The 24,759-nt window shown below is 46.9% G+C and overlaps 1 protein-coding gene across 2 annotated transcripts in view; it reads left to right on the top strand.

The window, feature by feature from the left end:
* Positions 1 to 24,759, top strand: part of PLCD1 (phospholipase C delta 1) — a 58,670-nt gene that overhangs the window by 30,181 nt on the left and 3,730 nt on the right. For both annotated transcript variants that reach the window (XM_068145920.1, XM_068145918.1), the window contains exons 4-13: positions 3,579 to 3,708; positions 7,609 to 7,837; positions 8,919 to 9,120; positions 11,005 to 11,149; positions 12,165 to 12,314; positions 17,679 to 17,846; positions 19,444 to 19,600; positions 20,730 to 20,846; positions 23,068 to 23,246; positions 23,729 to 23,861. In XM_068145920.1, the coding sequence (XP_068002021.1) occupies positions 3,579 to 3,708; positions 7,609 to 7,837; positions 8,919 to 9,120; positions 11,005 to 11,149; positions 12,165 to 12,314; positions 17,679 to 17,846; positions 19,444 to 19,600; positions 20,730 to 20,846; positions 23,068 to 23,246; positions 23,729 to 23,861 (1,610 nt within the window). The remainder of the gene's footprint in view (positions 1 to 3,578; positions 3,709 to 7,608; positions 7,838 to 8,918; positions 9,121 to 11,004; positions 11,150 to 12,164; positions 12,315 to 17,678; positions 17,847 to 19,443; positions 19,601 to 20,729; positions 20,847 to 23,067; positions 23,247 to 23,728; positions 23,862 to 24,759) is intronic.

Raw genomic sequence — 24,759 nt, 5'->3', positions numbered from 1 at the left:
GCTGGAGTCACAGAATCATAGAATCAATAAGGTTGGAAGAGACCTCAAAGATCATCAAGTCCAACCTGCCAACAAACACTTCATGACTACTAAACCATGGCACCAAGTGCCACATCCAGTCTCCTCTTGAACACCTCCAGATGCCTCTGACAAACTCAGCACATCCACACTAATGTCCTTTTTCCATGGCACCAGGGTTTTATCCAAGCCAAAGGCTATCCTTCATCCACCAACGTTGAAGTGATCAATGATGAAGCAGAATCAGCCATGTGGGGAAGTGCTGTGCTGAAGTGCCATGTCCAATCCCTTCTTGAACACCTCCAGGGAGACACCAGGGAGTCCTGCCCTCAGTGAAGCCTTCACTCCATGTGGGTTCCCTGCTGGGTAATAATGTCCTGATGGTGACAGAGACAGCACATAAATGCTGAGCTTTCATCAGGCTTCACTCTTCTGTGGGTTCTCTGAAGTCTAATGAGCACTTGCACAGTGACAGTGCTGCCCATTTAAAGGAATCAAACTCCATTAGTTCTGATGGGCATGGGACTCTGTGTTTAGCTCCTGCACTAGGAGTATTTTTGGGGAAGGTTTCTAGGCTGTAAGGCCATGCCTCAGCTGTGTCAGCAGCTGTGTGTCCGTGGTGGTAGGGAGCAGCCCTTAACCAAGTTGAAATCTTGCAAAGCTGGTGCTGGTGGAAATGCTGCACCTTGGCAGTTTTCCTTTCAAATGTGAAGGCTGCCCCCACTCCACAGTGTGTGTGGGGAAAATCTGGGCTACACAAAGCTGTCCCTGGAGTATGTCAGCTTGAATATATTGCTGAAAAGCTTCCCCATAAGAAGAGATGAGATTGCTAAGTGGGGGGGGGAGGGAAATAACAATGACATTTGGAAGGGAAGAAGGCTGTAAATTTCCAGTGTGGAAAAGTGCCTCTCTCTCTTTGGAAAGCAGAATTGAAGCTACAGAGGGTGGGTAGGCAAGCCATATTTCTGGAAGAGTAATTACCATGTGGTGCTGGCTTCCAATCTGGGATTGTCTCAGGCCGTTTAACGTAACCTGGAATTACAGAGCAGCATGATTTCTCATTTGAAATTTGATGATGTTTAATTAAAGCCTGGGATTTTAAATTTAGCCTGCCTTGGCAGCGTGGGCTTACTCAGATCTTCCTTAAACCTCAGAAGTGTTCTCTCTCTGCATCTGTGAGCACAGAAGGGGAAGAGTCAGTAGAGGAGGAGAAGTGTTGAGTCCCCTGCCTGTCCCCCATGACTGGAGAACTGCCTTGCAGTGTACCTTTTCCAGCCTCCAAAACCTTGCAAAACAAGTAAGGAATGAGCAAGGTTTTGAAAACAAACCCCTTGCTGGTTTCAGATGAGGTTTGTTCACTTTGTAACACAATGGAGCTGCCTGTGGTAGCAAGAAATTCAGTGTGGTGTCTCAGGTATGCTTTCCAGCCCTACATTCCTACAAAGACAAAACTCCCACCTGCTTGCAGAGTCCTCCTGATGCTCTTATACACAGGGTACTGCTTTATTAAGCATTAGATGCAACTCTGCAGCAAGCTGGCATAGGTTATCTAGCAAATATTGCAGGTATGTGTTTAGGGAAGACCTTAGACACAAGGGACCTTTCATTTGAGCAGCGTGGCACTGCCTGCTTCGATTCTGGGATTTATGGATGAGCTTTTCTTCTGGGTGGAAAGCACTTACCAGAAGTTTTGCAGAATTTCTGTTCTGAGCACATTCATGGGATATCTGCCAGATAGTTTCAGTCCTCTCTCTTTGGTTCCTGATAGAAAGCTGGGAGCCCTGAAGCTGGCAGATCCTTTAAAAACAGAAGGCAGATGTATACAGCAATGGGAACAGCTTTTTCCTAGTCTACCCAGGCCCAAATTGGCACTTCAAGTGAAAGGAAGACCCTCAAGCAGGGCTGCAAAATGGTGTCTGTATCAGATGGGAAGAATTTCAGCTGAAGTGCTCAGTTCACCCAGCTCCTTTAAGCTCTCTGCAGCCTGAAGGCATCCAGGTGCCTGGGGAGTTTGGGTATTTTGAGGACTGGACTCTGCTGTTTGCTGAAGCAACAGGCTGAGGCCCCAGCTGTCTGTAGTCTCCTTTTTCCTCTCTTTGCTGCTTGCCCTTGTGGTGAGAGGGCCCACTGCGTGCCTGTGCCCTCTGTGGGCTCTCTGATTTCCCTCACACATTGCTCATCCTGCCAGGGAGGTACATTACAGGAAAGCATCCTCCATTCAGAGGCAGGACACAGGCACACTCTTTCGCAGATGCTTTTACTGCCCACATACTGCCTTGCAGAGCTGACTTTAGTTGTGTACATGACATCTGGATGCTCATGACCAGTGGAAATGACTGCAAACCTTTGAAAAAAGGTGGGCTTTTGTGTGGTTTTTTTCTATTTTCAAATTGTTGGAGCAAAAAGAGTAGTTTCTACACACAGTTTCATGTCATCTAACCCTGCTGCCCACCTTTGGCTGTGGCAGGCTGGATTTCTTCTTGGCTCAGTGGAGTTGCATATTATTCCTGCCTAGGGAAGGCTGTGAAGGGGAGCTGAGGTGTGGGGGTTGAGTGTGAATGGGCAGCACTGCCAGTGGCACCATACTGGCATTCTGAGCAGATGTTCTTCAGAGCACAGCTGGAGGAGGGAGTGTTCTCCACCCTGGGGTGGAAGGTGGTGTGCTCTCAGCAGAGCATCCTCTGCACGTGGGAGCTTGATGACTCAAGCTTGGATTTCTGGAAAGAATCAGTCCAAGCAAGACCCTAGTTCAGGACCCTGGAGTGTCCTTGGGAGATGGGGGAAATGCAGCCTCTCTTTACTTTTGTTTCCAAGTCTAAAGAAGGGGAATATTAATATTAGCAGGCTAGGACAGATGCTGCATGAGGTCATTGCTTAGCACCTGCCAAGATTTTTAAAGAGAGAAAGTTCAGCTTTCCATGAGACAAACAATGCTTACAAACAGCTTACACATATCCCCATAGTTTGGAAATATTTGAATGTGGTGGTAGCTGTGATGAATACTCTATTTTAGGGTTATGTCTACAGCCTCTAATGCTGTTAGATAATGCCCTTTTGTGGGGGGGTCACAAAAATTAATGCTTCATTTGGAGCATCTCTGTTCAGTGTTCACCTTGATATACTGAATATTGACCACATGCATAAAATGAGTTTACCAAACTCCACTTGGGAGCTTTTCATCCTTCCTCTATCTCCTTTTAACAGTCTGGAGCAGAATGTACTTTCTGACATAAAAGAGATATCAAACTGTTTCTGGCCATGGCCAGAAACTCCTACAGAGCAAAGTGAGCTGATCCAGCCTGGGCCAGATGGTGATAAGCTCCTCTGGGGTCACAATCTCTTGTATTACAATGCATTTTGCTTCTGCCAAGGCACCATTTTGCTCTTTCAGAGCAGAAGGTGAGATGATGTAAGCTGTTCAGTGGTAGCATGCTGATTTACAGCAGCTGGAGAGGTAGTTCAGAGTCTTTAGAAGAGATTTCCCCCCTGCCATGGACAGCAGAAGGGTGGTATTTAGGCTGGGCACTGGCCTGGAAAGATTTCCTTACATCATCCTGCAGCTGGATTCACACCTGCCTGAGGAAAGCTGATAAAAACAAAGACAACAAGATGAGCTTGAAAGAGCTCAAGGACTTCCTGAAAGAAGTGAACATTGAAGTAGATGACTATCATGCCAAGAAGATTTTCCAGGTAATGAGAGCAAGCAGATACAGTGTTTGCTCCTACAGGTTTCAGGGCAATGTGGGTCCTAAGTGTTTCAAGGGTTCTGTGTGCCACAACCACGCATCAGTGCCTGAGTCTGGCTGAAACTGGTTTGGTTGCAGTTATGAATCCAGCTCCTCACCTGTTAACAGGAAGAGGGTGCCAAGTGACAGGCATAAGGAAAGCACAAATTAGGGAGAAACCTCCCAGATTCATGATGGTTATGTAACATTGCACCCATGCCTGGACCAGTCTTGTTGATATAATAGCCCAAGGCACTGGGCTGAGCTGATCAGGGACATTCTCAAGATTCAGCTTGCTGTCTGAGCCTGTCTGAAGATAAGGAAGGGATGAAAATTTCTCAATTGTTAAGCTTTTGGTTTCTCTCTGAAGAAGCCTTCCTGCTTGAGGTGAGATAAAACAGCTGGATAATTTCCCAACTTCCAGCCTGTCTGCAGCAGGATTTCAATTCATGGGTGGGCAGTTGCAGAAATGCTTGTGCTGATCAGTAGTGAGTGAGTTTGGGTGAGTTTGGGCAGCAGGCAATAGTTCTCCTGCTCCTTCCTGTAATCAGATAGCAGGAAAGGCTGACAAGATCTCCCTCTAGGACATTCCCCCAAAGGAGGTACAAGTTTCCTAACTGTTGCTTTGTGGAGGTCTCTCTCTAGCAACTCTGTGAGAACTGGGGGAAGGTCATCAGCAGATCAACGTGCAAAATCTTCCAGATGTAGTGGCTGCTCTGGCTGGCAGATTCTGTTCTTTATTCCCTGCTCAGGAAGATGGTGAAATAATTGCAGTATAGCTTGGGATTGCTCTGATGGAGCGAGAGGTCTCCGGTGCAGACAGCTCCATTGGAAGCAGTCAACAACACTTGACCTACACAGACTGCAAATAAAGTTTAAGCTGATAATGGAGGCTGGGGTGTGATTCACCTCATCCTACAGAGTGCATGTCAGATGAATCACTCTCTACATCTTCAAACATCTGAAAAGGCACTCTTTTATTTCAGAGGCACAACCTCTTCACCCAATGAAGCTCTTCTGCTATTGAAATAGTTACTAGGGAACTCTAGGAATGGAAACTTGAAGTACAATTCTCTCTCCTTATTTTTTTTTTCAGCTTAAGGACTCCAAGTAATTACTAAACCTTAATTCTTCCCATCTAAGTGCTGGCAGCTAGTGGAAGGACCCTCATTAGGCATGTAATTGTTATAAGTTTCTTGTACAGCCACTGGAAAGAGAGGTTCTCCATATCTCTTGTGGGTTGAATTGCCTGCAGGAAGAGCCTGTCTTGCTCCTAAAGCAATGACATTTCCAAGTTGCATACTGCCTGAGCTGAGATGGACTGAGAGCCATCACAGCAGATTAAAAGGGTGATCCTCTCTGTCTTAGTGAGGTTTTCCTTCGTTTAGTCAGAGGATGGAAGAGTGATCAAGGATTCAAGAGAGCGCTACAGGGCATGTTCTCACATGATTTGGGCTTTTTGTCACATCACTCTGTGTCCACATCTAGGTTTTAGACACATCTCAGTAAGACATATGCAATGCAACCAGAAACTGCAAAGCTCCCCTAGTTGCTCACTTCGTTTCAATCTGAATATTCTTTCTGGTGTGTCCAAAAGGTTCTGACTTTTATGTGGCAGGCCTGGGTTCATTCAGGACTCATGGCTCATGATCCATGCACATGAAATAAAATGCAGGGTTTTGAGTTGAGAGTCCCTTTCTGATTTGGAGCTCTAATAGCCCAAGCAGAAGGAGCTCATTTTTATGCCATGCATCTGTTCTGTCCTGCAATATAATCATTGATACCAATTCTACTGTCCTGTTTCCATAACAGCCTTTAATGGCCCCTAATGAACAACTTCCCAAGACACATCACTTAGAATGCCAGTTTTCTAGAAGCAATATCATGTCCTTTTCCCTGTTGTGTCTTAAAGAAAAGAGAGTCTGCCATTCATGGCATCCCTGCAGTCTCCACCAGTTGGTTTTCCTCTTTATATTCCCTTTCCTGTTGCTAAGCATCATGTTTAGCTTAGCTTGCAAGATCTGCCAAAGCCACAGCACAGGATCATACAGACAGCAAGGAAAAGACAATCCCTGGACTGCTCAAACCTAGTTTGAAGGTGTCTGAAGTACTGAGCATTTCACAGGCTGTCCAGTCCCTGAGCTTGTATCCAGAGGATTCTGAAATCAGGACCAGCTGAACTGTTTGCTGTCAGTGCTGCTTGTGAAATGCTATGCCTCATGATCATCTTGTTTGATGTAGATGTGTGCCACAAAGTGCTAGTGGAGGACTCTGGTGCACAATTTGTAGGAAAAGAAAGTCCCTCATTACCACCTTGCTTAGGGTGCTGTCAAAGCCACTGTGGCCATCACTAAGATCATTGGCAGAGTTAGGCTGAGATTAGTATGACAACTGGTTAAACTGAGACAGGAATGTTGGCCATAAACCCCAGGACAATAGTTGTCTGTCATAAGAGATCAAAGACCAAAAGCAATTCAATCCCTCTTACAAGTTACCATCTGTCAGCTGAGTTGTAGTAACTCACAGCAGCCTCTCCATTGTGAGGGTGAAGTGAAATGCACCACAACCTCTTCTGAGTGGCTTGGAGCACAGTTTCCATTCCAAGTTCAGGCCTGAAGAGGAGAGAGAAGTTTTTAGGCCAAAGACTAAGTAAGGCAAGCCATGGCCTGCAGGGGTTTGGGCATCCACGATGGACATGGGATATTTCAGACTTACCCAAAGTGTAAAATGGGAGTAGGCTGTACAAGGTGAGGACACTGCTGCTAAGGGTCCGTTTGCTTGCTTTAGATACTGGGAGAGAGGGAATCATCATCATCATCATCATCATCATCATGCATTAACTAGAAATGGGTTAATTGCACTTGAAAGTGCTATAGTGCTCCCTGCCATAGTGATCCCTCTGAAAGAGGCTCTGCTTTCCCTTGCAGCTTGTTTTGCTCTGCTCATGTCTAAAAGCAGAGCTTTACATCTGAAAAGCAGTTGCTCACCTCCTCATGGAGAATTCTGCTAGGAGCAAGCAGTGAAATTCCTGTCAGGATTTGCCACAGAACATTTGTAATTCCTGATGAAAAATGGAACCCAGGAGTGTTTTAGATAAATACAGGCTTTGTGTTGTGTATCTTAAATTGCTTATCTTTTGTGCTCAGCCAAGCCCTCAACTTGAGCCTGGATTTGATTCAAATCCTCAGAGCTGTTATCTAGCGGAGCAGCTCAAAGCAGCGAGGAACGTAGGGGCATGAAGAACTCCAATTGCAGCTCCTTTGGAAGATGAGATAATTTGTTACTTGGTGATTTTTGAAGGAGAATGGAAAAATTCCATGGAAAGAGGCATTTTTTGGATACCTAAACATGCACCTATTCAGCAGGATTGTTTTTGAAGTCACTTTCGATGCCATCTTTGCCACCAGCCCTACTGCTAACCTTAAGCAGACTCTTGAGGCCCAAGCTCAGACCCACTAAGATAAGGGGAAGGCCTTTTTCACTTTACTTGCTGGATTTGGGGCCACAGTCTCCATTAATAGTTTGGGATTCATTGTGTTCATTGCTTCCCCTTGATTTGTACTTAGATTGCCTTGAGCTGTCCTTCTAACTCACCGCTGGCACAGTACGCAGTGCAGGGGAACTCGAGGCCACAGCACACTGATAATAGGAGTAAATAATAATAATACTAATAACTGTAACTGTTCTCTGGCTCTTGGCCTTGTCAGTGGGAACCATTGTCATTGACCAAGTGCTTCTCCTTCACAGGCCAGTAACTCTTTCCAATTATTTTGTGTTCTGCGTTGTGTAGCCCTGGTGCAGATTACGGCTGGCATATGCCAGAAGGAAAGAAGGTTTTCACTCCTTCTCCCCTCTACGTTTACAGCACTGTGACAAGTCCAAAACAGAGGCTCTGGAGGATGATGAGATAGAGGAATTTTACAAGATACTGACAGAGAGAAAGGAAATAGACAAGATCTTCCAAAAGTACTCAGACACGGAAGGGTTCATGTCCTGCCAAAATCTGGTGAGGTTCCTCTATGAGACGCAGCAAGAAGAGGATGCTGTTGTCGCTGCCCCTGCCTTAATCCAGAGATATGAGCCCAATGAAAGAGGTAGGTTGGAAACACTGGCTGCTTTCTTTCAGAACCCTGCTTTCATGATGAGTTATTAATTGCTTTGCTGATGCCTTTCTTCTGTTCCATCTCCTCCTCACAGCTGCTTCTAAACCACCAGTCTTAGAGGGGAAGATTAGCAGCTCTAGGAGAGAAGGGCACAGGAGAGCCTGGGAAATACTTCTCTTCAGTATTGGCTTGGGTACCATGAACAGCTGGAGAGGGGTTGATAGAGAGTTGGCTAGAGTGTGGTGAAATTCCTAAGGGAAAGGCTCTGATGGCTTATTCAATTGCCAAGACCTCAGATGGGCTTTTCGAGGTTAAGAATGTAGCAATGTTTCTGTTCTCCAGAAGCAGGAATGGAAGCATGTTTTTGAATGTGGGCACCTGAAAAGCTGTTGAGTGAGGAGATCTCTTGAGTAGAGGGCCAAGAAGGTGACAGCTGTTTAGGAAAGCAATCACAGAGCTGTCTTTCTGCTCAGAAATTAACTGCCAGGCTGTAGCACCTTGGGGGGCATGCTCAAGAAATGAGCGCAGGCTCATAGGTCGGTTTTGCACTCTCTTGGTATGCCTGCAAGAGGGTGACAATTCTTTGCAGGCTTGGGGATTAGACTGAGATCTAGCTCAGTCCCTCAAGATGAGGAGACCCTAGTTTCTCCACAGAGTTGCCATGTTTTGCATTTACCCTTTGCAAATCAATATATCCATTGGATAATCTAGGCAGGATTCATCTGATTCTGTCTAGACATCTGACAGCTTCTGTGTGGTGGCAGGAGAGAAGCTTGAATTGCTCTAATGGAGATCTCTGTGCTGTAGATCTCTAGAGATAGGTGAGGTAAGTGCTGCCTTTGACACCTTTCAGGACAGTAATTGTGAGGGAGCTTAAAAAGCCTTTTCAGACAGATGAAGCTGTAGTCATGATCTGAACAATGCCAATATCTTTACTATGAGTTGAATGCCTAGGGAGCAGGTCTTGCTTTTGAGACCCTCTGGAGAGCAGCAGGCCTGGCTGGTGGAGAGGATGGCTCACCCTAGAGGTGCCAGCTTTTTAGCCTGGCTTTTCTGTCTGTTTATCTGGCAGCCAAGAGGGGCAATGCTATGACCAAAGATGGCTTCCTGATGTACCTGCTGTCTGATGATGGGAACATATTCAACTCTGCCCACCGCAAGGTTTACCAGGACATGACTCAACCTCTCAGTCACTACTTGGTGTCATCCTCACACAATACCTATCTTATGGAAGACCAGCTCACAGGTCCAAGCAGCACAGAAGCCTATATCAGGTACTGTATGTGTGTGTGTGTGTGTTTATGTCTGTGAGAGATTGACCTCTTACAGCAAATACAGGGTGCATCTGTGCTGCTAGATGCAAGAGGTTCCACAAGCTAATTTCCCATCCCAAGACCAGGTAATGTGGACTGGCCCATGTTCACAGAAGGTCTTTTCACTGCACTTTGACCTAGGTCTCTGCTGGGCCCCATATGGTGTCCACCTGACTGTAAGATGTTTAATCACTACATTTGGGAGTAGTTTAATGTATCTGCAGTCGTGTGGAGGCTGGACTGCAGCCCTCTAGCATAGAGTTTTCAAAGCATGATGCTAAGTGGGTAGGTTGCATTGCCCAGAGCATGGCATGAGGTGTGCAAGGAGCCTACAAGGTGCAGAGATTTCTGGGATAGAGCTTCAGGGCTGTGTAGGGGCTGGAAGGAGCCAAAATGATGCATACTGTCATGATGTTTATGCTCTGTATTGCCTTTGGGGAGTAACCCCTGGCATGGGCTGTCCCTAGAACCACACTGGGGGTTATTTTGGAGACGCCTTGTTGGAGTAGTCCAAAAACCAAAAGAACTAATGAACCAGTGCAGGCGATCAGGAAACTTAGGTCTGGTTCTTCTTTAGCAGCTCAGATGCTCCCACAGCATTCCTGTGCAGAACATTAAGTGTTGCCTTACTTTTGACTTGAACAGCAACTGATGTCTCATGGCCAGATGTCTGCAGCTGGCCTTTTCAAACTTGCACAGCAGCCTGACATTATTTCTGCTCTGACCTGTACTCTTATCAAGAGAGACTGCAGCCAATGACTGCAGATCTGTCTTTGTTCATTACTTATCTGATTCTCAAGGAACACTGACTGTCTGGAGTCACCAGCTCAAAAGAGTAGAAAGTGAAAGGTGATTTTCAACAGCTGTTTGGATTCCTCTTGCATTATCTTAAGAGCACAGAGTTGTGTGTTGTTGTAAAAACACTTATCTTGTAATTCTGGAACAGGCTGCCCAGAGAAGTTGTGGATGCCTTATCCCTGGGAATGTTCAAGGCCAGGTTGGATGGAGCTTTGAGCACCCTGGTCTTGGTGGAAGATGTTCCTGCCCATGGCAGGGGGTCAGAACTAGATGATCTTTCCTGTTCCTCCCAAGCTGAACTAGTCTATGGTTCTGTGATTCTCACTGCCACAAGTTAAAGGAGTTGTATTATCTGAGTTGTATAGGGAGTTACTGTAAAAGAGACAAACCCACTTCCTAGAGAGGTAAGTCTGTACAGGGGGAACCTACATTTGAAAGTCAATTAAAATGACAATCTGGCTATGTAGAGGTGGGAGTTTCAAGTGGAAATTCAGTCAGAAGATTCAGTTTGGGGAAATGGCCCTTAGCAGGCTCCCCAGCTGCTTAGAGTTCTCACAGCTCCCTCCCTGACACCCCTGAGGATTCAGCTCTCTTGTCTTTCCAGATCTGGATGAAGAAATCACATCATCCAGGCTTTGCAACTTGACTTCTGAGGCTGATTGTCTTACTGTCTTTTTTCCACTGTCTCCACCCTTGATTTTCTCTTCTCTTCTTTGGAAAAGATGTGAGGAACAGTCATGACTGTTCTTTCTCATCTGGCACTCACTGTGTCTTCTTGTTTGGATAATTCTTATCTTGGACTTCCACTTCCTCCTTTCTCAGATCCCACTGTGCTTTCCTTGGTCAGCCTTGAGCTCTCTTTACTGACTGAGCTCTCCTGGACTCATCCTTTCTCCATCTGCTTTCCTCTTTTTCCAAGTTCCTCTTTTCTCCCTCGTTCCCTAAACTTCCTGTCAGCCTTCCCAGGCAGTAACTCTGCCTGAAGCACCTCCATTTCAGATGGAGCAGAAGACTTAGAACCCAACCAGGTCCCTTCTTTGTTTCCAGAGCCCTCACCAAAGGCTGCCGCTGTGTGGAACTGGATTGCTGGGATGGCCCTAACTCGGAGCCTGTCATTTATCATGGCTACACTCTCACCTCCAAGATCCTCTTCAGTGATGTCATTAAGGCCATCAAGAACTATGCATTCAAAGTAAGGATGAGGGACTATCTAAGATTTCTCACATTGCATAATCTGAGACTGATAGCAGGGCTCTGCCCTCCCAGCAGAGAGTATAAGCAATGAAGACTTCACCCTAGCATTTCTCATGGGCACAAGATGTGTTCTTCTCTCTGGGCATCCATCTTCTGCTTTCTGCAGGGCTCTGTTCCTGGGAGTTGCTGTACAGGCAGAGCAGCATCTGAGGATGAATTTGAAACTGTACCAGCACAGCTGCATCCTGGACCCCACTGCAATATAAATGCCAAATATCTTAAGCATAGCTGGGGGGGAAACATGAAGAAGTCCATGGTTTGTGAGGCTCTGATGCCTCAGGGCCCATTCCTGATTTAGAGGAACCCATGTACATGTGTTTTGGAGGGACTGATGTAAAGGGCTGTTTCTTTCCTGCTTTGAAAGAAATGAGCAGGTCTGGAGCCTCGAACAGCGATGCAGGGCCAGCAGCCTCTAAGAGACCTTGGGCCAGCCAGGCTCATTAGGCTGTCTGCTATTTTCCTTCAGTGCACTTGAGTGCTAGTAACAAGTTTCCTTTGGGGCTACAAAGCAGTGACAATAACAATGCCATCAGCATGACTAAGGGGACCAGACCAGGCCTGTGCACTGATGGAGGAGGGATTCATGTCACCCAGGGATTTGAGAGAACTCAGTGATTTCAGAGCTTTCCTTCCCAGTCCTTCATCTAAGGTAGGAAGATGCTCTGACCTACAGTGCAAGTAGGGAATGGAGGCATAGGGAGCTTCATCAAAGCGCCCTAACCAGTCTGTGGGAGGCATCCTCATGGAGCCTGATGCTCTGTCCACTGAATCATCATCTCTGGAAGACATCAGCAGAGATCTGAGTAGCTAGAGTTAAATCTGTCCATTTTAAACAAATGCTCATTTTAGCAGAGTACTAAAGCATTTCCAGAGAAAGCAGCACTGGGATCTGTATCAGTTCCTGTGAACTGTGCACAATTCACTCACAGTGTACCTTTGCTCTCTTGTTCTAGACCTCACCATACCCTGTCATTATCTCCCTGGAGAACCACTGCAGCGTGGACCAGCAGAAGGTCATGGCTCATCACATGACAACAATCCTTCAGGACATGCTCTTGGTTGCCCCACTTGATGGAAACAAATCCCACTTCCCCTCCCCAGAGGTAAGCAAGACCTCTCCAGCACCTTCTGCCTTCTAAGGGTGGGCAAGAAAAGAGGTCTGTCTTCTTGCTGGGTGCCCAGTAGATATGCCTAAGAACTGGTGGGAGCAGCACTTGCTGGGGAACAGACATCATCTGTGGAATAGGAATCAAAAGTGGCTAGAAGCAGCCTGTGCACATTAAGCACAGGATGACCTGTTGCTTCTTGTTTGTTGTCTAAGGTCTCAGAGGAGACATTTCTGCAAGGCTGAGGACATTCTTGATCCATTTACCAAGGGCAGGAAATGTCCTTCTGCCCCTGAGGAGATTGCTTTCCTGGTTTGTCCCAGAGAAGCTGAATCCTGAGGGTCTGTCTTGTGTCCAGTCCCCACACCCCAAAGTCCTCTGAAGCACTGTTAGGTTGCTACACATGCAGGGGAGATTAGCCCCATGAGGTGTCTCTGTGGTTTTAATCCAGCAAGGCTGGACACTGCTTCATTTCATGGTAGTTGAGATATTTCGCCCTGTGCTGAGGGATGCAGCATATGCTCCCCTCCTCCATTAATGCTTTCATTAATCCTTTGGTTCTCTACTGTGGAGATCCAGATGTCTGACTAGGCAGTGGTGAGGGCTGGGATTGCTTGCCTCTCAAAGTTCAAGAGGAAAACCAGCACGGGTAGCCTAAAACTGTGTCAAGCACCAAGTGTCCTCCCACTGAGAATGGCCTGGGGTAGCCGCTGAGAATGAGCTGGGATGGTGGAGATGGAGATGTCTGTGGAGGACAAGGGGACACAGGAGGTTGCATAGAGATAGCCATGTGAGTCTCATGGATCAGGGCAGCCATGAAGCTGGGAGCTGAGCTGGAACTCTGCAGGGAGAAGGAGATATAGAGCCCTCAACAGTGGACCTCCACTATCGAATCATTAGCTTACAATGGAAAAAAAGGGAAATGGAATCATGGTTAGACAGTAAGAAGGAAGGAAAGGAAAGAAGGAAAGGAAGGAAGGAAGGAAGGAAGGAAGGAAGGAAGGAAGGAAGGAAGGAAGGAAGGAAGGAAGGAAGGAAGGAAGGAAGGAAGGAAGGGAAAGGAGGAAGGAAGGAAGGAAGGAAGGAAGGAAGGAAGGAAGGAAGGAAGGAAGGAAGGAAGGAAGGAAGGAAGGAAGGAAGGAAGGAAGGAGGGAAGAAAGGAGGGAAGAAAGGAGGGAAGAAAGGAGGGAAGGAGGGAAGGAAGGAAGGAGGAGGGAGGGAGGGAGGGAGGGAAGGAAGGAAGGAAGGAAGGAAGGAAGGAAGGAAGGAAGGAAGGAAGGAAGGAAGGAAGGAAGGAAGGAAGGAAGGAAGGAAGGAAGGAAGGAAGGAAGGAAGGAAGGAAGGAAGGAAGGAAGGAAAGAAGGAAGGAAGGAAGGAAGGGAGGGAAAGAGAAAGAAAGAAAGAAAGAAAGAAAGAAAGAAAGAAAGAAAGAAAGAAAGAAAGAAAGAAAGAAAGAAAGAAAGAAAGAAAGAAAGAAAGAAAGAAAGAAAGAAAGAAAGAAAGAAAGAAAGAAAGAAAGAAAGAAAGAAAGAAAGAAAGAAAGAAAGAAAGAAAGAAAGAAAGAAAGAAAGAAAGAAGAGAGAAAGGAAGGAAGGAAGGAAGGAAGAAAGAGAAAAATTCCCAACCAGAAGCCAAAATGAACCATTTTTCTGTTTCCACCCTTTGGATTTGTGTTTTCTTTCTTTCTTTCTTTTCTCTTAAGCACTTGGCAGAAAGAGACTTCCATGTGGACAGCTGCAGTTGCCTTTCAGCTGCATTTCTTTCCTAAAGAAATCATTTTCCAAAACTTGGATGAGCACAGCCAGAGCTGGAAGGAGTTTGTGGGTGGGATCAAGCTGGCAGTCACCAGGAGAGAAAGGAGAGGAAAATAATCCACCCAAAATATCTTCTTTATTTGTTCTCCCTCTCCCCTTTTCTCTGTTCCCTTCCTGACTTTCCCCTTTTGTTTGGGAGTGTCGTGCTTGGCTTGACATGATCCCTAGCACAGAGGGAAGCTGCTCTGGATTGGTCCCTAGGCACCAATGCAATAAATTAGGATGAATCATAATTTTTCATGCTGCTGCTTCAGCAGGACCTTTGCACTGGCACAGTCAAGGTGCCTCCATTTAAGAATTGACTCTCTCAGGGTGATGATACAGCCAGAATGGAGGCAGGTCTCTGCAGGCTGTTACTGAGATGGAAAAATCAAAGTCTTGGATGTCATGTCCTGGCTTGCTATTTATCCTGGTGCAGGATCAGGAAAGCTGCTGATGGCTTTTCAAACACTGCCTTGTGACCAGGGGAATGATATGAAGAAAGGAAGGAGAAACACCAGGAAATGAAATGTGTGATGTGTGTGTGGAAGGGAGTGAACCCAAAGATGTTTTTCCCATTCCTATGCTCATCTAATCTCCTGCTTTGATTGCCCAGATGGGCATGTGGCCCCAGTTGGAACAAAACAGCCCAGATCTACCTCAGTGATGGATTTGGGCTGACATGGTCCATTGGAGGAACTGAATCATTTAGCTTAAAGGCAGAAAAAGTGCCAATGTAGCAAAACCTACCCTTTTTCCTCTAGTACTTTTCCTCTGCCTCTCTGCTGCTTGAAGTAGGAGAGTGCAAGGGCTGAAGTGCTGACTTTTTGTGTGTGGAAAGTACACTGAAGCTGAAACATTAAGGAAAACAACCAGGAACCTTTTGGATTTTCCACTTCCTTGTGAAGCTGACATGGGGAAGCCCAGGACTAGAAAAAGGGTGGGACCTGCCTTTGGGAAGGGGGCTGAAAGGCTGTAAATAAAACCATGTGAAGCATTGCTGGAGATTGTGTTAGCAGGGCAGTGTCAGCAATCAAAGGAAGATCAACACAGTTGGGATTCATGCTAACGATTCGTACCACACCCCAGGGCAGGCATCTGATTTGTTAGGCTCCACTCAGAAACAGTGTTGGGTACACACAGCATCTAAATGTCTGCCTCAAGCTGCCCTCTTTAGGTCTTAATAGTAAATTAAAGGTCAAAACTGGCATAAAAGCTGCAGGCATTGCCAGGGTTGAGGGAAGAGCTGATCCAGCCTCTGCTGCTGCTGGCTTGTTGCAGACCCTTCTGCCTCAACCCTGATCGGTGCAGGGGTCTGCCAAGGACCTTTCCCTACATCCCAGCCAGATATACTGCAAATCCCCAGCCCTGGAATGAGACTAAAAGACCTGCCAACAGTGCATGCAGTTCTTCAACATACCAGGCATATCTGAAAACCCTCCAAGTCATTGTTCCTGGACTTCCTTGTTTACAGTGTCAGTGGCTTTGGGCTCAACTGTCTTAGGGGATGAACATGAATCCCCCTAGGTGAGAGGCCCATTGTAGTGGAAGGACTCTCTGCCATCCCACACTACCCCTGCTCCACCACCTGTCCCACCAGTCATACCCATTGCTATGTCCAGTGCCCTCATTCAGCATCACTTTGAGCCACACAGCTCAGGACACACTGCCAGCATATAGCTGTTGTGGGTTATGAGGGCTTAGCACAGCTGATCTGAGCAGCAGGGGAGCTGACCTGCTCTGCCCTGTGCTCGTAGAAGAGCAGCAAATGCCTCTGGATTTGGCTCAGCTAAGTCCAGACCCTGTTCAGTCCCAGATCTCTTAAGTCAGCAGTGGATCCCAGGAACCATCTGCCCAGGAGGATTACTTCTGTACCATACACATAGCATGAGGGTGGCTCCAAGTCCTCCTGCCTAACTGCACATCTGTGTGTTTCTCCAGTGTTAGTCCACTTTGTGTCAGTCTTGTCTGCAGTGCAGCTTCTTGCCTGAAATTCTTGAGCTGAGTTTCCCTTTGAAGCCTCCTTTGGTCATGTGTTCCCTTCCCTTTTCTTGAGAATCTCTTTTTCCTCTGGTGCCACTCGGTGCTAAACCCTGCAACACTGGGCTGAAAGACATACACAGATGGAGACATGATACCTACTAGTGCCTCTGGTCTGCAACAGCTTCCTAGGAACCTGAGGAGATGGCTATCTTCATCCTGAGAGTGGGATGGAAGGTGGCAGTGCTCAGACCTTGTCTATCCACATACGTGAGCACTTAGGACTCCTTTTGAGAAACAGTTGATACAGTCAGGGGAGTTGAAGGTGTGGTCCACCTCCTCCTAAGTGTTTGTCTAAACAGACACAGAGAGTCACACCCAGGGAGTGTTTCATTTTCTCTGTTGACTGTAAAGAAAGTGTGGAAGGCACAGAAAGTTGGATGGGGTGGATTGCTTTAGGAATCTTCTACTTCAGATGGGACTGGATGACCTTGGAGGTCTCTTCCAACCTGGTTGACTCTATGATTCTATGATGAAAACTGGGATGCAGACCTCACCTTGGCTTTCAGGTTGCCAGTAAAGGCAGGAAACCTTCAAGCAGGATAAACACCTTTTGAAATTCTGCTCTTTACAGCTCTGCTGCTTCTGACAAAAGCAGCAGGGATTTTGTTTAAGATGGTTGCCATATCCCAATTCACAGACTACCAAAGGAAGCAAAGGCATTTCCTTTCTAGAGCTGAGCTTGTTCAGCATGCAGTAGAAAAGGCAGGAGAGTGGAGGAGCTGCATATGTGGAGAACTAAACCAATGTGATTTACAAGGGCACATAAGGAAGGGCAAGAGTTGCCTCTGTTCCAGCAGCCACTCCATTCCATGGTCTCAGCAGAGTCCAATGTCCTTGTAGCCTTTCCTTTGGTTGTATTCAACCTTGGGCTTGCCACAGGCAGTTGGGAAAGCTTTATGGTCTAGTTGGAGAATATTTATTGAGAGTTTCAGCTAATGCTTCTTGCTAAGACAAGAGATCTACTCAATGGAGCTGAACTGATGAGCTGAGTGTCTTTCACCTCAGGCTAGAAATACTTAATATCATCTGAAGGGGAACAAAAAAAGTGATGGAACAAGTGCCTGTTTGTGCCTGTGTGAATCAGCTTATTAAAAACCTTGTTAAAGAGGTAAGCACTGAAATGTAGGACTTTGCACCCATATAAAGTGAGGACAGTGTTAGGGATGGGCAGCTTTGGCAGGCTGGGTTCAGTGCAACGCTGCTGTAGAACAGCACCTTCTGGAGGAGATGGAGATGGCAAAGCTTGTGCTTGGGGTGAATGTCACCTCTCATTGTGAACCCACAAGCTAATGCATCTTGTCTGGAGCTATGTAGCACTGCTCTCCCTTGTAGACATGATGGAAGTTACCTGCATAGGGGAATACTAAACCTCTGCAATGCAACAAGACTCTGGAGAAGAAATAAGTGACTGATGCAACACTGAAAGGCCTGGCTGCAGCTGAGGAGCTGTTACATCCTTGCTGCTGCAGGGCAAGCCAGAACCTTTTCTGATCACCAACTGTTTTGTCCACTTTCCTTTGTGCAGCAATTGAAAGGGAAGATCCTGGTGAAAGGCAAGAAGCTGAGCAGGGAGGAGGACCCCACTGGAACAAATGGGAACAACAACCTGGAGGCTGAGGATGTCTCAGATGAAGATGAAGCAGCTGAAATGGAAGATGAATCTGTAAAGACTGAGATAGAGCAGAAGGGGAAGGTATGTAGAAAAAAAAAAGGGAAGTAACTAAATTCTGACAAGAGGCAAATTTGGAGAGACTGAAAGGCTATAAGAAAGATCTTTGCTTGTTGCAGGCAGCTCTGAAGTCCTGCATGAGGAAATTCCATCTTTAACATGTTCCCAGCTAAGACAATTTTCAGTCTGGTTTCAGCTCCTCAGCTGAGGCTAAGCAAGGGTGAATTGCTGAAATCACTGGAATGAAGGAGTCTAGTCCTTGCTCAGCTTCAGAATTTCTGTCCCAAGTACAAGCAGAGACCTGGCCGAGCCAGCTAAGCGTGAAGGGTGGCTTATTGCCTTCAAAGGAGGCTGAAGGACCCTGCAGCTGGCACAGATCATGTAGCATGTATGGAAGCAGTAGAAGGACACCTGCCCAGGCTGTCTCTGCCTGATTTCCAGAGATCTATTTGTCATTTGCCCATCATGACTTTGTTTATTACTAGAGACTGGTGCTTCTCTAGTCACATTTGGGGACATACCTGCACCCTCACTGGACATGTTTTTCTGACCCAGAGGAGGGCAGGACAAGCTACAGATCTAGGGGGAATGAGGGTCTGGTTACCAAAGTGACTGGGATGATTATTTCTGGCAGGAAGAGGCTGGCCTTTGCAGCAGTGCTTTGCTCTCTCATGCAAGGACATTCATTTTTCCACACTGCAGGTCATTGTGGAGGCCAAATTCTTACAGAGCAGGTTCATAGGTGGTATAAATACATTCAGTCCCACCAATGGCAAAGCTGATTGACACTGCCTCTGAATCTGGTCTGATCTGTGCTTCCCCTTGCTGATTTGCTCACTCTTAGAGGGTCTTCTTTCATTCTCTGAACTGTGTAATTTGGAAGTCTGTCATTTTCTGTCTTTGCTGGCTGTTGGCTGTAATTTCACCCTTGCACCAATGAATGTGGCTGTGGAACAGGAGGCATTAAAGGGCTGTGAGAACTTCCCAGGTCAAGGGAAAAAGCCCAGGCTCTGTGGAGCCCAAAACATCCTTCCCTTCCCCTTATTGCCTGGTTTGCATGCTTGAAGCCAGGGCAGTAAGGAAAACTCATTGCTAAGGCTCTGCTGTAGAGTTTAGCAAGTGGAGACCGCTGTTGATGCTGGAATACAAGTGATCATGCAGAGAGCAGCAGAATGGGTATCCCACCAACAAGGAGACAATCCATCTGGAGAACATAATGCAATGAGGGTGCTAGGACATCTGTGGTGTGAAATCCTCTCTTAGTTCACCGATATAAGCCAACTGAGTTGGTTGCTACTGTGGTTGTAGCCCTAATCACTTGGAAGCTGTGATAGCCTGAAATGTTCACATAATAACATGCAAATAAATGTGGATGGAGGGATGTCCCAGATTAAATATTCTTAGTAGTAACACATGGGAAGTCAGTGATATCAGTAGACAGGCCAGGATGGGTCTTAGAGTGCAGTGATGCTCTAAGAGGAGGGCTTAGCACTCTTCTTGCAGAGCCAAGGACATAGAAAGGGCAGCCTCCTCCTTTCCCACCCTCTCTCCTCACAGTCCTGCCACTGGCTTTTGAGTATGATTGCAGAAAATCCCTACAAATACTGTGCTCTGCTTCTAGAGTGACACCTTGAAGCTGGCCAAGGAATTGTCAGACACAGTTGTCTACTGCAAGAGTGTCCATTTCAATGGCTTTGAGGACCCCAGCCACCCTCGGCCCTTCTATGAGATGTCATCGTTCACAGAGAGCAAAGCTCTGAAACTGGCCCAGGAATCTGGTATGTATGATCTGCCTGGCAAGGGGCCATCCTCTGTCCCTGGCTCTCATGAAGGGACAGCTAGTGGGGGTACTTGTTAATAGTAGGCTGAACTTGAGCCAGCAGTGTGCCCAGGTGGCCAAGAAGGCCAATAGCATCCTGGTCTGGATCAGGAACAGTGTAGCCAGCAGGAGCAGGGAAGTCATTGTGCCCTGTGCTCAGCACTGGTTAGGCCACACCTTGAGTCCTGTGTCCAGTTCTGGGCCCCTCAGTTTAGGAAGGATGTTGAGTTGCTGGAATGTGTCCAGAGAAGGGCAACAAAGCTGGGGAAGGATTTGGAGCACAGCCCTGTGAGGAGAGGCTGAGGGAGCTGGGGTTGCTTAGCCTGGAGAAGAGGAGGCTCAGGGGAGACCTTATTGCTGTCTCTAACTCCCTGAAGGGAGGTTGTAGCCAGGAGGGGGTTGGTCTCTTCTCCCAGGCAAGCAGCACCAGAACAAAAGGACACAGTCTCAAGCTGCACCAGGGGAAGGTTAGGAAGAAGTTCTTCATAGAGAGAGTGATTGCCCATTGGAATGTGGTGCCCAGGGAGGTGGTGGAATCACCATCCCTGGAGGTGTTTAGGAAGAGACTGGATGAGCCACTTGGTGCCATGGTTTAGTTGATTAGATGGTGCTGGGTGATAGGTTGGACTTGATGATCTCAAAGGTCTTTTCCAACCTGGTCTATTCTATTCTATTCTATTCTATTCTATTCTATTCTATTCTATTCTATTCTATTCTATTCTATTCTATTCTATTCTATTCTATTCTATTCTATTCTATTCCATTCCATTCCATTCCATTCCATTCCATTCCATTCCATTCCATTCCATTCCATTCCATTCCATTCCATTCCATTCCAAAAGGTGGTTAAGCACCAGGAAAGGGCATCCTAAAAGATGTGGGTTATGATCTCTTTGGTCATGAATGTCACTGAGAAGCAGTGGGGAATAGCTTAACAGAGGCTGTCACCAAGCAGGGCGGTTTATACAGACTCACGAGGAAGAGACACAGCGCATGCAGCTGCAGCAAGAAGAGGTAAAAGTTGCCCCCATCACAGAAGGGGCCATTTTCTTCTTTTATTTATTTGTTTGTTTGTTTATTTAATGTAGGAACTAGCTTTATTCATCACAACATCAGGCACCTGAGCCGGATCTACCCTGCAGGCCGGAGGACAGATTCTTCCAACTACAATCCTGTTGACCTGTGGAACGTCGGCTGCCAGATTGGTGAGTGACCTGGCTGTGGAGGGGCTTCAGATGAGGCAGATCAGCTCTTCAGTGAATGCTCAGTGCCTTTTCAAAGATCACTCTCTGGCCCATCTCTAAACCACTAGGAGAGCCTTTCCTAAACAGCCCTGCAGTTTCACTGCAAGCAGAGTTATTGTTGTGTAACAAAGGAGGAGGGAGACAAAAGCTGCAGCTCCTTACTGAGCAGTGTGCTGAAATCTCTGGCAGGGATATGACTCAAACTCAGCTCTCCTGAGAAAAATGCCCTCAAGTGGCACCAGGGAAGGTTTAGATTGCATATGAGGGAAAGTTTTGTTACTGAAAGTGTGGTCAGGGATGGGAACAGGCTGCCTAGAGAAGTGGTGCAGTCACCATCCCTGGAGGTGTTCAAAAAACCAAGTAGAGATGGCACTTCCAGACACAGTTTAGTGAGCATGGTAGTGTTGGGTTTATGGTTGGACTTGATGATCTTAAAGGCTTTTCCAACCTTAATGGAAGGGAGGTTGTAGCCAGGTGGGGTTTGGTCTCTTCTCCCAGGCAAGCAGCACCAGAACAAGAGGACACAGTCTTAAGCTGTGCCAGGGGAAGTTGAGGCTCAAGGTGAGGAGAAAGTTCTTCACAGAGAGAGTTGTTAGCTGTTGGAATGTGCTGCTCAGGGAGGTGTTGGAGTCACCATCTCTGGAGGTGTCCAGGAAAGGGATTGGACGTGGCACTTGGTGCCATGGTTTAGTAGTCATGAGGTGTTGGGTGACAGGTTGGGCTTGATGATCTCTGAGGTCTTTTCCAACCTTGTTGATTCTATGATTCTATGAGTCCTAGCACAAGGCTGCAAGCTGTGGCCTGAGCTGTTCCTTGTAGTCAGAGAATCATACTTCCTCCCAGGGTGCTGAGGCCCCTGATGGTTGATGTCTCAGAGCTTTGATGAAAACAAGGGTCCCAGAGCTTAAGTGAATTATATTGTAGCTCTCACCCATGAAACCTGGTGCAGTGGTAAATGGGCAGGCTGGTGATGACATGCTGGGCTCTCTTGGTGATGCTGGGTGTTGGAGATGTCCTAGCTGAGCCTGTGTGGCCCAGCCAGACAAGAGAAGCTGCAGCTGCAGGGCTCCCTGACCTGTATCCACATAGACCTGCATGGTCTGGCGTGCCTGGCAGCATATGAACTCACTGGGATCTGCAGCTCCCATGGGGTGCACAGGTAGCATCTCTTGGCCTGTCTCCCCAGCACTGAGTCTGGACTCAGGTCCCTTGGGGTATACAGGCCAGACCTGACCTGAATTCAGTGTTTGGGCACTCCAAACAAGATTTTTCAGAACCCCTGAGTGCTTGCAGCTCCCAGTGAAACCAGTATCCTGCAGCTAGTAAAGTCTTGCTTGCAGATGAGAAAACAGGGGAGTGCTTTAAAATGCTTTTGGCGTTCCAGTATTACACAGTATATTGGAGCAAGGACCAGGATGAATTGCTGCCTGTCCTAGAGCTGTCTTAGAAGCTGCTAGAGGTTAATATCAGCCTTTGGAAATCAGTGGAGTGCTGAGGAGGTGCTGGAATCCTTGTGTCTTCCCTGTGTGGTATGAGTGAGGCTATTCAGAGCCTGCTTGCAGATTTGACATCAATACTTTCAAAAGAGACAGTGCCAAATTGGAAGGCATGCAGGAAATCTACCTGGTGTTAGGACACCAGCGAGGCTTGATCTATTTTGGGCAGGAGACAATAAAGAGAGAGTTTGATCACTGCTTCTGTAGTCCTTCATGAGGAGACAGGCCTCTAACCAACAGAGGCATCAATGCCCCTCAGGATGGCAAAATGAAAACAGGCATACCTGGGCTGGAAAGGAGGTTTTATAATGAGGCTAAGAAGCCAGAGAAGCAATCTGAGGATTTTGCTGGCTTCACTGCAGGAGATAACTCCTCCAGCATAGAAGTGAATAGGTTTGTCTAAAAGATGCAGTTGCTCAACCAGGTGACATAAATTCAATGTGGGACACTTTTTGATCCTGTGGAAGGCAGGAAGACAAATGAGATGCTTCTCCTGTATTACCTTGGAATGCAGGAAACCCTCAGGGGGAGCTGGCTGTGAGGGTCAGAGTTCATCACTGCTCTTTGGAGAAGGGCAAAGCCAATGTTTATGTCCACGACATGCAGTCTGGTGTGAACGGGATGAGGATGAAAATATCCCCATCAAACTGTCTGAAAGTGATTGGATTTCTTTACTTGTGTTGCAGTTGCACTAAACTTCCAGACTCCAGGCACAGAAATGGATGTGTACCAGGGTCGGTTCCAGGACAATGGGTTCTCTGGGTATGTCTTAAAGCCAGAATTCCTCCGGGATGAGCAAACCAAATTCAATCCAAAATCCATCACAGAAGGAACATGGGGGACAAAGAAGAAGCTCCTGCTTAAAGTAAGAATAGAAGTTGGAAAATGTCTCAGTGGCAGCCACATTTGGGGGAGGGTGTTCAGGTTGTACCAGGTGGGCAGTGTTATCCTAACCCTACTGCTGGGGGCTCTGTTTCAGTCCTGCATGGGCTCTCGTCCTTCAAGGACTTACACTCTTAATGTTCAGCAGGAGGAGAGGTTAGTGACAACATTCACTGTCTTTACAGGCAGATGTGAAGTCAACAGACACCACTGTTGTTCCCAAGATCATCTGATCACTGTGGGGACAGTTGGAAAAGTTGTCTGTCCCCCAGCCAAGCTGGAACAGTGTTCATTAGGTGCTTTGGCTCATGGCAGCTCCCTCTGAAGGATGTCCCAGCACTGGTTCTGAAAGACCAGCACCAGCTTGTCACAGCAGGTCCAACTCTCCTGGGAAGGAGAGGGAAGTTTGTCAGGGAGCTCTCTTTCCTAATGATGTCCTGACCCCTTTCTCTGTTTCCTTCACAGATCATCTCTGGTCAGCAGCTGCCCAAGGTGAACAAAAGCAAAAACTCCATCGTTGATCCTAAAGTAACGATAGAGATCCATGGTGTCCAACAGGATAACAACAAGAAGCAGACCAAAGTCATTGAAAACAATGGTAAGGGGTTTGCTTCCATCTTGTGCTCCCATGGGCCAGTAATTCTTCATCTTGAGTAGCAGAATTGTTGCCAAGACTGATGCCTTGTGGCCAGACCTGCCTGGATGCACCCTAGCCTGCCCACATCAAGCAGACACATGAGATGCTGTGGGCCTCCTGGGGTATATACTGCTGCTGGCAGCAGGGTTTTTTCCCTCTCTTCTTTCTCTAAGATGTTTGGAGACAGAAATTCCCTGCAAAGCAACATCAGCTAGTTCTGAGATTGGCTGCCAAATTTGCAGAGCTAAAGCTTTGGAAGTGCTCATGCAGTTGGACTTGACCTGGGTCCCCACCAAGATCTTGTGAGGCTGATTTTACTCACAAATTCATGAAAGATTGAGATTGCAAGGGGCTTCAGAGGGCTCTTTTCCAGCCCCTGACCAAAGGAGAGCCATACTCAGGGTATTGCCCAGGTGAATTCTGAATATCTCAGAAGATGGAGATTCCCCAGACTCTCTGGGCTCTCTGATGTGATGCAGTCTTTGACTGATCTCATCATAAAATAAGAGATCTTATTCTTAACAAGAAATCCCCCTGGTGCACTTTGTGCCCATTATGCATCAAGCTTTTTCTGTAAGGAGACCCTGGCTCTGTCTTCTCTGTAAGGAGATAGTGGAGGATGGCAATAATAACCTCCTCAACCTTCTCCAGGTTGAATTACTTGACCTGTCTCAGCCTTTTCTCACATGTACCAAGGTCTGTGCAAAGGGAGGACATTTCCTGTAGCCTTGAGCCTCATCACAAGGCAGGGACACTGGACCAGCTCATCCTCTTGGCCAAAAAGGCATTGAAGCTAAATGAATGACCCATCACAGTTACAGGTGAAGTGTAAAGCCATAAGCCCTTGTCTGCAAAGAGC

This window comes from Melanerpes formicivorus, unplaced genomic scaffold, assembly GCF_026170545.1.
Source record: "Melanerpes formicivorus ecotype bairdi unplaced genomic scaffold, bMelFor1.0.p_v2 SCAF_13, whole genome shotgun sequence".
NCBI classification, from domain to species: domain Eukaryota; kingdom Metazoa; phylum Chordata; class Aves; order Piciformes; family Picidae; genus Melanerpes; species Melanerpes formicivorus.
Note: the sequence above shows the minus strand (reverse complement) of the source record. Positions and strands in the feature narration are given on the sequence as shown.